Source organism: Varanus komodoensis, unplaced genomic scaffold (assembly GCF_004798865.1).
Source record: "Varanus komodoensis strain SLA01 unplaced genomic scaffold, ASM479886v1 scaffold63, whole genome shotgun sequence".
NCBI classification, from domain to species: domain Eukaryota; kingdom Metazoa; phylum Chordata; class Lepidosauria; order Squamata; family Varanidae; genus Varanus; species Varanus komodoensis.
In genome coordinates, this window is record NW_025336259.1 from 2,892,755 (window position 1) to 2,911,218 (window position 18,464).

The 18,464-nt window shown below is 44.7% G+C and overlaps 1 protein-coding gene across 3 annotated transcripts in view; it reads right to left on the reverse strand.

Annotated features, from left to right (window-relative positions):
- RSF1 (remodeling and spacing factor 1) overlaps positions 1 to 18,464 on the reverse strand; it is a 57,632-nt gene that overhangs the window by 35,296 nt on the left and 3,872 nt on the right. For 2 of the 3 annotated variants that reach the window (XM_044450156.1, XM_044450155.1), the window contains exon 2: positions 1,372 to 1,463. In XM_044450156.1, coding sequence (XP_044306091.1) covers positions 1,372 to 1,463 — 92 coding nt within the window. Of the gene's footprint in view, positions 1 to 1,371; positions 1,464 to 1,670; positions 2,867 to 18,464 lie in introns of those variants that run through there. The other variant, XM_044450158.1, reaches the window with a different exon arrangement.

The window sequence follows — 18,464 nt, forward strand, 5'->3', positions numbered from 1 at the left end:
CTGAAACTGTACCCAAACACAGCTGCTCTAAGTTGTAATATCTATCAAAATGGAGGAGGAACAGAAGCTGGGTGGCGAGAAACAGAAATAGATGAATTAGAGGCAGGCTAGGATGGAATGGGGATGATGGGACATAAGGTCAGATATGGAATAACTCCTGTACTGTCCTGAGGTCAGATATGGAATAATTCAAGGAGATTTAAGCCTTTCAGAAAGATCAGTAGAATTACTTAAACATTAAGGACATTCATTTTGTGCCCTCCAGAAATGAGAGGCTTTTTAAAAATCTGGATATATAGTATACATCAGTTATTTAACACCCACCCTGGCACAGATTCACTAACTTTTAAAAATGCATGCTTGTTTAATTTCAAGTGCACCAACGTACAATTTCATCTTTCACTGGGTACGTTTGTCATTTTTATTCATTTAAAATTAAAGAATTAGGCCAGGGTCCAAAGCAAGGGTTTACAAATTCACTCACCATGGTGAGCATCCCTCACTGCTACATGGACAAGCCCCCACCCAACATCTGAGATGGGGGGGTTACCCTCTCTTCACATGGGGAGACCCACATCTATCTGTAAGCTGGGAGAGTTGCTTTCACCAATTTGCACTGGACTTTAAAGGAAGCTCCAAAGTGCCACATGCTGTCAGAGAAAAGACTCCACCCATTTCCTCTTGGGAAAACAACCAAGAACCAAAATTGTGGCTCCCCCACCCCCAGTCATTCCAAAGAACTGCACAACTGGTTGCACATACCTAAGAATGCGTTTGGCTCATGCTTCCAAAGCAACAGCTCTGTGTACTGAATGGCCAAGCCATTTTAAAATGGACACAGGGACCATGCAAACCCATGAACAACCCTTTCAGCTCCTTGAATGAAGGCAGGAATAAACATTTAATAAGACCACTTGTCTGGCAAGAAGGTTTAAGAACCAAGCATTATTTTAGGTTGAAGCACAGAACTGGGTATCCTGTGAGGAAAAAAGCCAGCCAATTCGCATGAGCAGGTGTTAAGTCTGCCTGTAAAATGAAAACTGATGCAAGACTCTCCTACTGATGGACATCATGTGTCATCCAGTAGTAGAATTTCACACAATGAATTTCAGACAGTATTTCCAAACAGCACACCGAGAGCCAGTGTGGGGTACTCGGACTGGGGACCTGGGAGATCCAAGTTCGAGTGCCCACTTGGCTATGAAGCTCACTGGGTGACTATGGGCCAGTCACGCACTCTTGCCCTAGTCTACCTCACAGGGTTGTTGTTGCTGTGAGGATAAAATGGAGCTATGTAAGCACCCTTAGGTTCCTCACAAGAGGGAAATAAGGTGGTGTAGAAATGCAATGTAATAATTATAGTAATAATACCTTGATCAAGTATTTTTCCCATCGGTCTGCTGTGACAGACTTTCCGATCTTTCTCATCAATTTCAGATGAAGCTCTACCAGCTCTCTCGGAACTAGAAGCAAGGGAGGAATTTAAAAATAAATTGTTTGAAACGATCAGCTAAATATAAATTCAACAAGAGTGAAATTTAAACTGTTAAGAAATCCAAGGAGGGCCAAAACGCTAGCGTAAAGTGGGCAAGGACACAAGCATACCAACACAAAGAGAAAACAGTAGGTTCAAGAGTCTTCCAGAGTCTTGGCAACACCTGAAGCCTCACCTTTCACAGAATGGCATCATTCAAAGACCATATTAGAACAAGATGCAGGAGAAGGCAGAGAACAGTTCAATAATGGGTCATCAGCCAGTTTCCTAAGGATTGCCTTGTAACCTATAGATGTAAAGGAAAAACTGGAAATGTTCAGGAAAACAACTTTTTCTCATTGTTTTCTGAAGCCTTTTGCTTGTTAATTTTTTTCCAAAAAATTGAAAAAGGTTAGGATTAAGAATATTTTCTTTCAGACTAGTCCAACAAATGTTTTGGACTAGATGTTCATATATCTTCTTCCTCAAAAGGTTTTCTAAAAACTATGTAATGTATGTTTATATAGAGCAATGTCGAGTATCAGATCATTACAACTCTTGTGCACTGAGGACTAAAATGTCCTAGGTTGCAAACTGAGGTTGTTTGTATTAGATCCAATGTGGCATTGTGGTTAGTTTTGGACTGGGGACCAGGGAAATGTGGGTTCTAGTTGGCACTCAGCAATGAGTCTTCAGCAATTCTGTGATGAAGACTGAACTGTTATGTAGCGTCTCAGGGAACCATCCATGTCACAGCTTTTGTGATCAGTTCTATTGGAAAGATTGAAGAGACAAGTGAAAAAGCAAGCAGAGAAGCTAAAAGGGGTCAAAGTAACCCCATCAAATGATGCTTATATTTCTTAGTTGATTGTTATGTCCACCAGATACTAAACCCAGAAGCTGCTATCCATTTCTTGTGAGAAAAGCGCACAGTGGGTAAGAAAACAGCATTTTGTCTATTTTCATATTCAACAAAAGACTAATTTTCTTTAACATCACTGCAAAGCATTAGAGGTCAAGAGAACATCACAGGTTTAAAAACGCCATTTTAAAGTTGATTTTTGTTTTTAAAAAATCTTATTTTCAAGTAATATAGACACAGAAAAGCTGTGATTTGTCTTGTTTTTCATCAAAGTTATAATCTGCACAAAACTCCAACAGTGCTTTTAGGGCACTGTGACTTGACATGCCTTCTTTTGATGACGGCACTGCATTTTATCTCACCTTTCTTCCTTTAGCAAGGAATCCAGGGCAGCTTACGAATTTTCTTCCACTCCCTTCTGTCCCCGCAACCACCACCCTGTGAGGTGAGAGGCCGTGACTGGCCCAAAGTCACCCAGTTAGCAGGATGGCTGAGCGGGGACTTGAACCCGGATCGCCTGAGTCCCAGTCCCGCGCTCTTAACCACGGCACCGCAGAGCCCTTAAGCCTCACCGTCTTAAGTGGCTGCATCACACAGACTTAAGAACAGTGACCACCACCCCCAAAGTGTCAAACCTCTCAGGACCTTCCCCCAGGATCAGGCTCCTTGCCACTGCCACCCACTCCTCTCAAGGGGGCCAAGCAGAGCGCAGGTCGGCTCCCTGTGTCCAGTCCTGTGGCTGCTCAGTCACAGAGGCGCTACTCGGCTGCCCCATCTAGTGCCTCTGGGGACTGGGAGGGCTGTGACGGGGCCACCAGGGCCAAGATGGTCTATTCGAGAATTGGGATGAGGACTGCCAGTCGCCTCCTGGGAGGACAGGGGGCAAGCAACGTGCACCATACAATGCACCAACTGTAGGGAAGTAGGGTAGTTTCTAAGCCAGGCTTCAGAAATTCGGCTCAGCGTGCCATGCAAACCCAACCAGTTGTTGAGAAACCAGCAACATCTTTACAGGTTCTCAGATGACATATAACAACTTGCAACTTTTCCACCAGGGTGTCACTAGCACAAGGATTAGCTGAGAAAATCCCAGCTCTGGCTGGTACACTGAAAACAGACCAGCAGCAAATACCTCCAGAATCCGTTGCCCACAGCAGCACTTTAGCTTCCAGAAAGCTCTGACACTCGCAAGTTTTGTGCCAAAGAATGGAAAGTCACCAATCCCCATTTCTCCAAAGTGTAATGATGCAGCCGCCTCAGACTCAATTCCAAGCTGTATTGCTCTCCTAATAAACTATGAGTCACCTGCCTCTAAATGTACCTCAAAAAGCATGATCCAGCACTCATGTCGACTAGGAGCTAGAACACAAAAGCATCAGATGGCAGAACTGGGAAGAACCCACACCTAAATTCTAAACTAGGACTCTTCAATTAAAGAGGCCAGAAGGAGAAATGTTTTGAGATGGCAGAGCCAGATGCAAACTTGGAAAAATCATAGATGCCTTGCCTGAACCTCTGAAAAGCTAGAAAAGGGATAAACCATGAATGAATTTCAATCTCTTCCCCAACTCAAGGAGCAGTTGTCAAAGTTAGTTTTTTTTTTAAATGGTGAATTCTAGGAACATGAATTGCTTTCCAGTCCTGTCTAAAGCACCTTCTATTCATCTTTAAAAAAAAAAATACAGAAGTAGTGGAAAGCATTCTGTGAGAAAACTTTCTCAGAATGTTTGAGTCTAGCAATGTGATAGCTAACCAAACTGCTCAGCTCCTTTTAAACACAAACTGGAATGCTTTGTTTTAAAGCTCTCTTTGCATGCTGGAACTCCTGCTCCCCCAGCTGGCCAACACATAGGTTTACACACAGTCTCATGAAAGCAGAGCAGCAGAAACCAAAACCCTTTGCTTGGGAAGTTAACGGCAAAGCAGTCTGAAACTGCTAGTCAAAATGCTTTCTTTGCTGGTGCTTCAGTAAGCAAGTGGCATAACCAATCTTGCACTTTCTTGTCACAGGTAGAAAACTGACAGCCACAGAACTGAGAGGGGGGGAAGCAGGGAAGAGGAAAGAGAATTATTTAGGAACACTGGTCAAAAGCTGGCTGCAGCACATCTCAGAAAGAGTGAGGAATTAACATGTGATTTCAGGGCAGGAGAGAAAGGACTGGGTTCACTCTGCCCTAGGTGAGAGGAGGATTAGAATGAATTGAAAGACCAACTACGAGAAGGGAGAGAGCCTTGAAGTGCCTGGCACCAACTACAAAGGGGGAAGGAACAAGGAGTGAGAGGCTGAAGTCGAGGTGGGAGAAGCAGCAACAGCATCAAAGGCATCCTTACAGCTGGGTCACCTATTACAAGTTTTCTTTGCCTAACTGCTTTCACGCCTGCAGACTGTTAAAGTCAATCAACATTCCATTTATTAAAACATACAAGTTAATCTATAAAGCACAGCACAAAAATAACTTTAAAAAGTATTTAAACCTCTTGCACTTCATTGTTGTTGTTGTTGTTGTTAGTCCCAAAGTCGAAGTCGCATCTCGACCCCATGGACAACATTCCTCCAGGCACTTGCACTTCTAGTGTTATGCTCCCATCTTTGATAATGGGGAAAAGAGGCCTGTAGCGGCAGGTATAACCTAGCCCAGATCTGAGCAGAATGCAGATTTTCAGATGTTTGAAGACTTCAATTCCCTGAAGCTGCTGTCAACAGGGCCCTGTCCAAATGCTGGGATTTGAAACCCAAAACATTTGGAGATTTACTGTCTGCTCGTGTCTGAACAGCTTCCCATGTCTTGGCCTGTTGTGAAAACCCAGGTGACAGGGGTTGTTTGAGAATCAGACAACCCTCAAATAACACTAAAATAGATGATGGGTCATTTGAGGGTTGTCTAACCCTCAAAGAAGCTTTGCTGTCTGGGTTCACACAACAAACTGGGCGCCTAGGGGCACCATGCAAAACTGGTAACCATGGGTGCCCAGCACAATGCAACAGCTCCTGTGGGTAAATTAAGCCATGGTCAGCTAAGCTGTTGTATCATGTAAGCAGGGCCCATGGCTGAGACAGGAACGCTCCAGGACGAAGAGCAACATTCAGTGTCCTCCAGATACCTTGGACAATCGCTCTAAATCATAGGCGTGTTGGCTAGAAGTGACACACCAAGACTTGGACAAGCAATTCAAGTTTTATAAAACTACTGCTGTAACAGTGAAGGAGTGCAACCCATTGCTTGCTGGTTTATCCAAATAAAACACGTATTGCATTGCACCTCCCAGCTGCCCGCAGAAATACGAACATCCACACAATGCAGTACAAACATCCAAGCCCAAGCTCAGAAGGTTGCAAAGATATAGTTATTCCTTTGCACGTAAAGAAACAGCAAATGAGAAGAATAAGTAGCGCTGGCTGAGGAATGCTGGCACTTGTAGGACTTCTTTCTGTTTAAACATGCACAGGATTGTGCCTTTAAGGAATTACTGAGAGCAAATGGAACTGCCAGATAAGACAAAAAAAAATACCACTGAAAGAACCACCAACATATCCAGGGTTCAGGAGGTAAGAACAATGGATTTTTCAGTGCTGAGAGGACCCTGCCTGCTGGGTTGTGAAAATCTAGTTTTTCAATGACCAGCCACTTCCGTATGTTCTTGACCGATTCTTTTCCTAAAGCTGTGCAGCAATAATTGTAAGTGCACATCAGGAACTACAGCTGACTGTATGGATCCACTGCGGGGGGGGGGGGGGACACATGGTGCTACTCCTGTTCCCAGCCCGATTAGTTGAGCCAGGAGAAGGGAGAGCAGGCACTGTCCGGAAGGGCATAGCCACTCAAGGCTGACGTTAGCAGAGCAGAAGTTCCCAGAAGAAAAGCCCTGTGTTTAGCCGGGAGGAGGAGGTAATCCTGTAAATATCATACTACAGCAGGTTTTCATGTTCCACTTACACCAAAGAGGAGCTCCACCAAAGGCTCCTCTGGCCCAGCATCTTCTACTCCAGTGTCCCCTGCCACCGGCATTCAGAGGTAATTTCTTCTGAAAACTGGACAGTGCACAGGGCCATCATGTAGCTGCTGACAGTCTTAGCCTCTAGAAAATTGCCCAACCTGCTCTTAAAAATTTTTGTGCTAGTGACCATCACTGCATCTTGTGGCAGCAAATTCTATAGACTAACTATACACTGGGCGAAAACAAAACAAGAAGTCCTTTGGCCACCCTAAATCTCTGGTGAATCTCACTGGGTGACTCAAGTTCTAGTATTATCAGACGGAGAAAGCTTCCTTATTCTTTTTCTCCACACCATGCATAATTTTATAAGCCTCCTCCTCTACTGTTTCCTAAACGTAAACCGTTTTTCGCAGAGGAGAGCTGTTCTACATTATTTGCTTGCCTTTTCCTGCACCTTATCTAGTGCTATAGCATTTCACAATGTGTTAACTGACTCCACCACACTGGTCCTTCAATCCTGCCAGTGTCCCTGAAGAGAAGGAAGAGCAGGGCAGCGGACACCTACAATACTTAGATCCCAGTTCTAGTTGCAGGGCAGCTAGGGTCCAAGGATTAGGGTATGAGCAGTTTCTTTTCTTCCATCAACTGGAAGGGCTGCAGTGACCCAGAAAGCATGACTAGGATAACCTCTCAGTGGTGATAATGCATATTAACTGAACCAGAGGAAAATTTTTCACTTTGAAAATTAAAAGCACTTTGCGGGTATCTAAGACTGCTCAGGGTCGCCCAATTTATTTCATTGTGATGGTTTTATCTGAACTAAGGTCTCCAATTTGGACATTTATCCAGCAGATCTCAGACAGGATAAATGTCTGTCTATTTATCCCCCTGTCTAAGGCTCAGGAAAGCCAGTCTCTTCCTTCACTAGACACTTTCACCTCCTTTCCACAGGAAAAGGCAAATGTAGAGCAGCAATTAGAGTGTGGATGATCGGCGTTCTCATCACCACTCAGCCATGAAGCCAACTGGGTGCCTTTCATCCAGTCACTGACTTTCAGCCAAATCTACCACACAAGGTTGTTGTGAGAGGAAGAGGACAAAGTAAACTGTCTTGGGTTCTTTGCATGAAAATAGGAACAGAAAGCTACAGAAAAAATAATGCCTGTTTAGACCATTAGCGTGCTCCCACTCAGGTGATTCTGCCAAAGTTTGCCTTCAGAAATGCTACACCTTCAAGCACTTCTTCAGAACAGGTTATTATGATATTCATGATAAACACATTAAAGGTTAGGCAGATTGTAAGCAAGGACCATTAATCCTCTTGCAAACAGTGATCTCATTATTTCTTTATGCCAGCTCCTCTTGTTCTGCGCATCGGCAAAACAAATGCTGCAAATCACATAGGTGCAAAATTACTTGTATAAAGCAGTGGGTGATTACTCATGGCATGTTTCAGATTAGCCATGCTCTGAAGGGGGAGGGGCATATACATCTCAAAGTTTAGTAGGATTATGTATCTGCAAATGGTAGGTAATAAAGAACTCCTGACATCTGGTTTTGTACTCTTGACATCTGGTGTGCTGTGAACTGGGCCCTTTCTATATAGACCAGAGAATGAGGTGGTGGAACGGACTGCAGGTTGCAGTGAGGGATTCCATTTTAAAATGTTCCTCATTTTAAAAAGCATACTCCTTGAGAGTTAAAAAAGCCTAGCACATCAGGAAGAAAGATGATAGACCACCCCAAACTATCCTCACTTTGTAACTAACAGAAAATTTATTCTTGCATATAACAACATAAACACACACACACAAGGAAAGTCCATAAAACCTTCCAGAAATGTTGAAGCCATGTGATCAATTATTTGGATGAAAGTGAGGCTCGTAAATCCGTAAAATAAACAAATAAATTATCAATCCTCTTAGGAGTGGGGTGATGCGCCAGGAAAAATATACATCAAATGCACGTTGCATCATCATCTTCATCATCCTAGTTATTTTCCACTCGCTCCCCGTGCTGGGACCAAAGGTGACTTACAACATTAAAGCATGTATAATTTAACACCTTCATTAGACCAAACAAAAGACCTTAAACACTGTGTGCAAGCTCTAAACATTTCCAGATCTCTCCATTGAGTAAAATGTTATAAAGGGTAATTGGAGGAAAGTGGAGGAGGGACGACGGTATTTAGGCAAAGCAACACTGACTGGGTCCCACTGACCAGACAGACCACTATTATTTTTTACTGCACGTGGCTTGTCGTGGCGCGCACACACAGCCAGAGGCACGCCGGGGGGGCTGTTCTATTTAGAGTTGACTCACCCTGAAAACCCGTGGCTCTTCTGTGGTGACACAGCCCACCGTGGGTGAGCCCCAGCACCTGCCTTCTAAGCCCTTGCAGGTGGGCTTCAGCACCTTTTCCTCTACCGCTGCTGCCAGCCAGAAGGGCTGGGCACAGGGGGAAGCACAATCAGCCGGGGCACAGGCCGCCAGCAGCAGGCAATGGCTCTGGAGTAGCCTTCCCCAACCCTGTGCCTTCCAGACACATTCGGACTGCAACACCCAGCATTCCCAGTCAGTGGCCCTGCTAGATGGGAATTCTGGGGATTGTGGTCTAAATGCTTCCACAGGCCACCAGGTTGGGGAAGGCTGCTCTAGAGGAGACCCAGGAGGTGGGGATGGCATTCCAACCTCATCCAGGCAATGACCCACTGCAGGAGGCAGTTCCCATACTAGTGGCTAAGCCAGCTTTGGGCAGGGACACCCCCCCCGCCTGACCCTTTTTCAGACCACAAAAAGCCCCTCTCCCATTTCAGTTATTTCCAGAGAAAGAGCAAAAGCTTCCCTCCAATTCAGACATGTGAATGCCAACCCTCTGTGTTTCCTCTCTCCGCACTGCCTGTGTCTTCCCTGCAGGATTTCCTGTGGATCCACCCTGCCCCCCAAATGCTTGGGGCTGTGGAAGGACCCCTTTGAGTCAGACCTTCTTCTAGACCAGGGGTTGGCAACTCGCGGCTCTGGAGCCACATGTGGCTCTTGAATCCCTCTGCTGCGGCTCCGTCGCTCAAAACATGCGATCTGCTCAAAGCCACTGATCTGCTCAGGAAGCAGCGCTAGCTAGTTAAGTAAGTCAGGTAGTTAGGTAAACGCTACATTCCTCTGCTAAACAAGCTTCCTACAGGCTCTCATGTTACACGAAATGCTGCTGAAAGGATTCTCTTTGTCCCAGTGTAATCTCCTTCATCTGAATGTTAAAAGCTGTGCTTGGGACCTGTCACAATTCACAGCACTGGACTGTTTATCTGCTAATCAGTCACTAAACACACCTGTATCTCACCGATCTGCGGATCTGATCTACGATCTACGCCAATTTATTGAGCTCCCCCCTTCCCCCCATAGGCCAGCCATGGATAAATCGAAGAAAAGAAAAGTTTCTGAAGAAAACCAAACGTTTAATGATACGTGGGTAGATTCATTTGCTTTTACTGCTGACAAACTTCTGGGGTTTGCTGTTTGATGCATGCAGCCCTTTAGCGCTGACTTTGACTCTTCAGGAAGCTGTTCTCCTGTTCAAAATATATGAAAGGAGTCCTACTAATTTATTATGTAAGATTAAAAATAACAGTTTTTAGTGACTGAACAAGAGCTGCAGCTAAATCATAATGAAGATATACATAGCATTATGGTAAAAAACGATATATGCAGTGTTATCTTCATTTTAGATGTCAAAAGGGTTTTGCGGCTCCCGCTGTTTTCTTTTGTGTGGGAAACAGGTCCAAATAGCTCTTTTGAGTGTTAAAGGTTGCCGACCCCTGGTATAGCCAGTCCTGAGCAAAGATCAAGAGAATGGATAATGTCAAATATACAATAACAAAGGTGCTAACACCTTTGAGAGATGCCCATATGGAAAACAAGGAAAAAAGAGTACGGACGCGGGGGGGGGAGTGAAGACACATTTGGTATACATTCTCCAACTAAGGTTTCAGCTAAGGTTGCTTGGATTTCTTACATTTTCAGTTCTGACATTACTCCACAAGCTTATGTCTACCGTTCTTCCTCCAAAAAGATTTCAGCAAAATATTCTGCTCTACTGATGAAAATCAGTGCAACCAAAGCTACATGAATGCAGTTGGATTTGAGCACAGAAGTTCTAAGAAGGACTTACATGGCTGACAAACACAGAAAAAAAATCCTCTGTTCCATACAATCCACTTCTCAAAGACTTTAAGTCCATTCATTCACCAGAGAGTCCTGGCAAGCAAGCAGATCTCTGTGTAGCCTTGTGTAAAATTAATCTGTTGTGCAAGCAAATGCTCTACTAATATTTTCATTCACGGGGGAGTAAGTGCTTAATTAACATTTTTGCTGACTCTGAAGCTATTGGCAAATACAACAGAGGAAGTGATTGGAGTTAAAATAAAATCATTCCGCAAGCAAAGCTTCATTTTCAGCACTTGCATGCCATTCTTTCAAGGTGGTGCTGCCCTCATGCTGCACGTGGGAGCAATGCTGAGAGAAAGCAGACAGGCTGTGTATGCAATTAGCAGCTCCCAAGTGGCCGTTTTGCCTCTAAGTGAGACAATGGCAATTTAGGAAGACGGGTTTCCGTCACTCACACCTCAGAACTAGGGATGATTTTTTGGAGCATAAGGCAGCTGGAAGCTCCTTGTGAAGAGAAACCTACTTTTTGCTGATTATATGGACAGCTGATGATGGTGCTGGATGCATTCTACGGTCGACAGGTAGCAGTATGTGGCAGACCAGCGGGAGTGGGTGACTTGGGCTGCTAGGACTTGTAGGCCAAAACCTCTGGAGAACCACAAGCTGTCCATCTCTGGTCTCCCAGCTTCAGTTGCTGGAAGGAAGCCCTGCCTTACTTTTTGGTAGCTCTGCATTCAAGTTGCTTTCAAAAGTATGCTTGAGCCATAATATAAGGTATTTCAGGTAATGGAGACAGGTTCATAATAAAAGAAAACAGTGATTCTGGTGGAATAAGAGCATGAATTAGAGAGAGTACTGGTGTGCGGTTTGGTTTTATAAAAATGAATACAAGCAGTCCCTAAGTTACATATGTCCCAGTTACGAACAACCCACACATATTAACAAACTGCCATAAAGCCTTTTAATGTTAAAAAATATGGTGTAAAATCATCATCACCATAGAGAGGGAGAAATGAAAGGGGAGAGAGGGAGTCCTCCAAAGCATGCCTTCCTATCCTGCCATTTTGAGAGGGAAATCTTTCTGGAATTTCCTTGCTACAAAGAGGTGGTACTGAAGAGTTTGGGCAGAGGGTGGCTAGAGATATTTGTGGTTTTTTCACTTTCATGGAGATCCTGTGCCCCTAATTCTCACAAATGTGAAAGGCTGACTATACAGCATCCAACTTACATACAAAATTGACTTCTTATGAATGGAACTCATCTGTAGCCTAGGGACTACCTGTGCAGCTGAAGTGACATATTCTTAAAGCTCTATGGAGTTTGTTATGGGATTAACATTTAAGGAGCAACAATGGTGGATTCATTTCCATGCAGAATAAAAAAATTGAAATTAATTTGAATTGTTTTATTCATTGTACACTTATGCATACACTTGTCACCGTGAAACCTACAGGCCTATACTTTCTAAGTTATTCCCTTGTCAAAATTTGTAACAGGAATGTCTGGTTTTCAGACATTATTACACTGTATTTACATCCTACTTTTTTTCCTCTTTTAAGAAACTCCAGACAGCTTATATATTTCTCCTCCACTTCATTTTTATCCTCACACCAACCATCTTGTGAGGCAGGTTACACTGAGAGTACAAGACTGGCCCGAAGTCGCCCACCCGGTGCGGTTCATGGCTGAGTGGGGACTAGGATCCAGATGTCCCAGATCCAACAGTCTCACCACATCATCACATTTGTTAGCTCCATTCCATTAACATGCTTAATAACCCAGTATTTCAACTTGTTCGGCACAGTAGCTAACCAGCTGGTTTGCTCCTACAGCCTTCCTAGCTTTACTATCCCAACCATTTTGCTATTGTGATTGCTGCAAATGTTCCAAATAACTTTGCCAGTCCAGTCTGCCACAAAACATTTGGTCATTTTTCTTCAGAATGTCGTTCCTATGCTGTATCACAAACTGCTTTGGAAACTTCACTTCAGAAGCAGGAGAGAGGACTCCCTCATCTTTACAGGCAGGGAGGTCCTTCTCTGCCAGTTGGGGTTCCTCGGACCCCTTCTTTCTTCCCACCATGTAGAAGCAATCATTCCACACGGTCTGGCTACATTCAGGCCAGTGTTGGAGCTTGCTATTACATAAGCATTCCTGGATCATCTATTAAGTATACTTGTCCCTCCCAGGAAAGAAAAGAAATCCGTGTGTTATAACAACCTCCAGGGAACCTGCCACATCCCACATTTTCCATTCAGTGGATGTCTCCAGAGAGAATCAAGGTGCAGCATTTTGTGGCTTGGGTGAGCATTTGTGAAAGATGCCATCGTCAGCCAGGTTGCGGCGTTCATAGACCCTGCTGCTGACTCCATCAGATCAAAGTAGGCACCTTCGGAGAGGAGAATGGTGAGCTGGCAAAAAGGAATTAAAAGGGGGTGAGCGGAGAAAAACAGGTTGAAAATGAAAAACCTGGGTAAGAGCCGAGACTGAACGCCAAGTTGTAGGCAGTAGGAAAGGAGTAAAAATCAAGGCACTTTGGAGACCTCTTCAGATGAGCGTGAGGAAACCAACAAGCAGCTATAACCGTTTTGGATTTTGGCAGAATTGAATGAAATTTCCAGGCAGAGTAGCCCCTACTAAGTGGATAAAGTCTGCCAGATTTCAGGAAAATAGGTGCTGGGACCTTCATATACATAGTCAGTCCCTGCCCCCCTCAAAAAAGTGTCTTTAACTTTTACTTTCTGGCAGAATTCCATGAAATTTGCAGGCACTGTTTCCCCTTCTAAGTGGATAATGCCTGCCAAGTTCAGACAGACGAGAAGGATTTTTGCACAAGAACAGTTTTTGCAGTTTCAAGTTTTTCAGAAGGTGGTTCAGTTCTCACGTTTCTTCTTTCTTCCCCTCACCTTTGTTTTTTGTTTAGGGAAAACTGCATGAACATTCTGTATGTCATGGAGAAATCCCTAGAAAACAGCCCCTTCAAAGTCTCAGAAGAGTGTGTTCTGCGACTTTTGTGGTAAGCACATTTAGAGGAGGAAGGCCAAAAGGGATTGTAGGAAAATTGCTGCATTCATTGACATGTGCCTGCTTTAGTTAGAGAAGTGCTTGATACAACCATACAATTTTATTTGCTTGTAAGATCTTCAGTATTCCTCCAGGCCAAGACGGGGCATCCTCTCCCCCTTTCTTTCTTTCTCTCACTCACTTTTTCAGAGTGAAAAGCCCAGTGGCTTTCACATGCAGCAGCAGGAAAGGAGGCAGCAGAGATGGCAAGACCAATTCCCCCAGCTACGCTGCCTGACAGGAGCCAGCAGGTCCCCGTTATTAATTGCTGAGAGGCACCAACACCAGCAGGAGGGACTGCCTTGCAGCAGGCAGCTGGGGGAAAGTGCCAAGGGAGCTTGACTCAGGTTGTGGGGACTGCGCCAACAGAACTCCACACGCCCACCTGGGGAAAAGGTATTCACAGAGGTGTTCTGTCCTTTGATGGAGCTATGGGGAAAGATCTGATGTAAACCCCCCAGCCCAAAGGTTCGCGAAGCCTCTGATCCATGGTCACATACTAAATGATACTTGAATGCTCAGGATTTGTGCTTCTTACAGCTAACTCCATGGAGATGAGTCATCTGCGATAGGATGGTGGACAGGGAATCTTGTATGTAACGCTGTGCAAATGCAAGGCAGCCGATTCATGGCGGAGGGGGCTCTGATCCAGTGTTCTGGGTCTGCTGTTGGTCTGGTGATGCTTTGTATTGTGGTACTTAAATGTTCTAGGTATCACTGCAAGGGAGACGGATGACGAAACGAGACTGAGCCGGCTCGCCCTACCACTGGCAATGGCTCCACCCACTGCTGCTCACCCCCTGCCCCACCTCTCCCAGTGGGCACCAGCTGTCACTTGCTATGCCACAGAAGAGGCTGTGGCCTGAGAAAACAAGTCTAAAGCACTTTGGAGTTATAGACCGAATTTCACAGTTCTTTGGGGCTTCACGTGGGGTGGTTGGGGTTGGTTCACTCTCTTGAACCTATGGGAAACCATACTTCAGTTGACTAACATTCACTAGCAGACAAATTCAATCCAACCTAAGGCAGCTATTCAGTAGATTCACATACCATCTTTCGCTCTACACAGCTGGTGTTCACCATAGCACAACAAACCCAAATGTAAGACTCTTTTGGCGGAAAAGGTAGCACAAGCAAAAGACAAATCCCTAATCAACAGTCACCACTGTGCCCCAGAGGTCTGACCCACATTTAAAGGAACCCCACCATGGCTGAGCTTCTCAGTGGGGCTCCTTGGCAAATTGGCAGCAACCATTTGAATGGCTTCTCATTATACAAACCCACAATTGTGGGTTGATGCTGTTATCGACCAGCCACCTGAAACTTTGAAACAGCTCCCAGGCTCTGGGTGGCTTATCAAGTGCCCCAACAACCTATCTTCAAAAGGTTCACTTGGAAGAAGCAGCTGTGGTGGCCATCCATTGTGCCCGTCTTGCAAATGGCCTCCCTAGCAAGAAGCCCTGCAAGGAGATTCACCCATCGTAGCTTCTTACTACACGTGAGCCACGTCTTAGGGTGCACTGAATATCCAACCAAAACACACAAACACACACACATGCAGTCCTGCATTCCTTCCTTCCTTCCAAGAGAGTCTTCACTGAAGTATCACAAGGTTCTTTTTAAGAGCTGGAAAAACAAGAAGGTGGGTGGGAGCAAATGAACAGTCCACTGGGTAAATCTGTACATCTAAGGTTTAAAGGGCCATGCAGTTACCATGGATTTCTTAACTTGGCTGTCCAAGCTAAACTGTTTAATAGATGTAGGACAGACCTGCCATGTCGCAAGGCGAAGTGACCAACATCCAGTGACACCACAGACTAGGAGAAACAGGTTCAGGCTGGAAATGGAATCTCAGTATTTTACTTTTATTGTTTAGCAAAGTTCATAAATGAACTCATATAATCACAAAACAGTTTTTAAACAGTCGCATTATAAAATGTGCAATTTTGAGATGAGTGGCTTTTTAACACCTACTTTGGGAATATTAATTTTAATTCATTATTACATAGTCTTTCTCTTTCCCATTTTGTCCTCACAATAACCATGTGAGGGATGTCAGGTAGAAAACTAGTAACTGGCACAAAGTCACCTAGAGAGCCTCCAGGGCAAGCAGGTACCCAGTTCTCCCAAGTCCCAATCCAGTACTCTAACGGCATCATACTGGCTCTTCCCCAGTATCACAGCAGTTTATGAAGCAGTACAGACCTTCAAGAGCAGGTATTAGAAAGACAGAGAACCAATCCCGTTTTAGTAGTGAAACACACAGCTGATAATCTTCAAGCAAAATACTAGGGTGGGGGAGACTTGGCTCAACCCAGTGTGATAAGGTAGTACATAATGAATGGCCAGCAAGGCCTGGAAGGTGACCAATGGCCTCCTTGTGACAGGAAGTGATTCCATACCACCTTAAAGAAGTGGTGCTGAGGCCATTCCTGAAGAAACCCCCTCTGGACCCAGAAGATTTTAATAGCCTTTGTCTGGTGGTGGATGTTCCCTTTCTAGGTGAAGACCCTGAGTGAGTGGTGGCCAACCACCTCCAGGCACTCTTGGATGAGACCCAATTATCTGGGTCTCTTTCAGGGTTCTGGCCAGGCTGTGCCATGAAAACAGCTTTGGCCGTACTGTATGAGCTACGCAGGAGAGAGATGGGGGTGGGGGGTGTGGATACTCCTGGATCTCTCAGCCGCTTTCAATACTACTGACTACAGTAACCTTCTTGAGCAGCTGTCTGAGATGGGAGTGGGGGATATGCATTGCAGCATTTCCTATTTGACTGGCTGGCTCCAGAAGGTAGTGCTTGGAAATTACTGCTCAGCCCTGTGGATTCTCCAGTACATGAGAGGGGGTCACCTGGAGTTTTCAAGTTCATTGTCATAAGTATGCCAATGACACACGGTTCTACTTCACCTTTTCATCTTGAGCAGGTGAAGTTATGGATGTGTTACGGATGTGTCACACCAAGATGGACTAGATGAGAGCTAACAAACTGAGGTTCATTCAGATTAGACTAAAATGCTATTGGTGGGTGGTTTTTCTGACTGAATGGTAGATGTTCACCCTGTTCTAGATGGGATTCCACTACCTTGAAGGAACAAGTTAGTAGGCTGAGGATACCCAGTGAGCTATCTTTGTCATCTGAGGCTCAGGGGGCCTCAGCGGTATGGAGCGTCTTTCAATAATCGATGCTCTGGTCATTCTTAAACTTGATTACTGTAATGGACTCTACATGGAGCTGCTCCTGCAGACTGTTCAAAAGCAGCTGCATTATGCAAAATGCAGCAGCTAAAGTAATACCGGAACAGAAGGTCTGAACACATAACACCAGTTCTGGTCTACTTGCACTGGTTAGCTGGCACTAGATACTGGCCTATATGCTTCAGACCCCAATTCAAGTTGATAGTTTTAACCCATAAAGCCCTACATGGCTTGGGACCACAACAGTGAAGAAATGCCTCTCCGAACCACAATCTACCCAGACACTCTACTAAATACCTGAGGCCTTCCCCAGATGCCACCTCCAAGGGAGGCTCAACTGGAGCCAACAAGGAGGAGACCCGTCTCTGTGGCAGTCTCCAAATTATGGAATGATCTCCCATCAAGGCCTGCCTCGCATCAGCGCTACTATCCATTCACTGCCAGATTAAGACCATGCTCCATGTCAAGGCATTTAACAGCTCTAAAGGGCACACAGGAGATATTTCAGATGGTTTAATGAGTTCAGGTGTATGAAACTACCCAAGTTGTTTAAAATTTGATTTCAAATTCCTAGTGAAATTTTATTATTGTTACTGTTATTTGCATTTTATACTTTATTGTATTTTATGTATTCTGCACACTACCCAGAGAACTTAGGTTATTGGGCAGTACAGAAATGAAATAAACAAAGCCACTAAAGAGAAGGCTATTAAAATAATCACTGAAAACTGAACAACTGCCGTCCAACCCAACGGAAGGGCACTACGTTGAGGGAAGGCTGACTTCAGACCTGTGCCAGCTCACAATTACACAGCTATTGCAGTGAAGCTGCTTGCTTGTCAGGCTAGGAGCTGGGAGACCTGGCTTCAAGGCTCACCAATCCATGAGGTCCACTGGATAATGGTCTGATCTCCAGCTGGTCACCCTCCTTCAAACTCTATCTTGAGGCTACTGAAGATAAAATTGGACATGTCATCCTGGACTACCTGGAAGTAGTTGATAAAAATGCGGACATGGCCCTCAGAGCACAGGTGGGGAGCCTGTGGTCTTCTAGGTGTTTCTGAACTACAGCTCCCATAATCCCCGATTATGTAGTAGCCTCACTGCCTGGGGCTACTAGGAGTTGGAATCCAAAAGAGTCTGGAGGGCCACAGCTCCCTCAGTCTTGCCCTAGAGTGATTTCCATTTTGAACTCCTGACTCAGCCAGCACCAAATACTCAAAACCTGGATTCCCCGCTCTACAGGTGAACACTGGAGACAAATCACTACAAGTCCGGCAGCAAATTGGTTAGGGAAACTGCATCACTGCTTCCCTGGGTACAGAGCTCCAACCCTTATCCTATACAATAAATCCTACCGCCTCAGGGCAATACATGCAACGACTTTAAGGGGAGCTAGAAGTATCATTCCTTAAACCACAAAAGAGAAAACCTGTGAACAGTAGGTCCACAGGACCACAGAATGAAAGAGGTGCAGTGGGTGATATTTCTGTACAAAGCTCAAGCGCAGTAGCCATTCACACCAGTAACAATTGACAATATTTTTAAAGAACTGTTCATGTGCCTCTCCCTTTTCTCTGGTCTCCTTCATGACATTATCTCAATTTTAAACCCTATGAGACACGCTCTTGTTTTCCCATTCCTTACCAAATGCAATGTACATGGATGCTATATAAATAAAATGAACTACCTTTTCAGTACAGAATCATCCAGCAATTGCCACACATGTAAATGGGAAACTAAATTTCATTGAGAAGCTTTTGCTAGAGATGT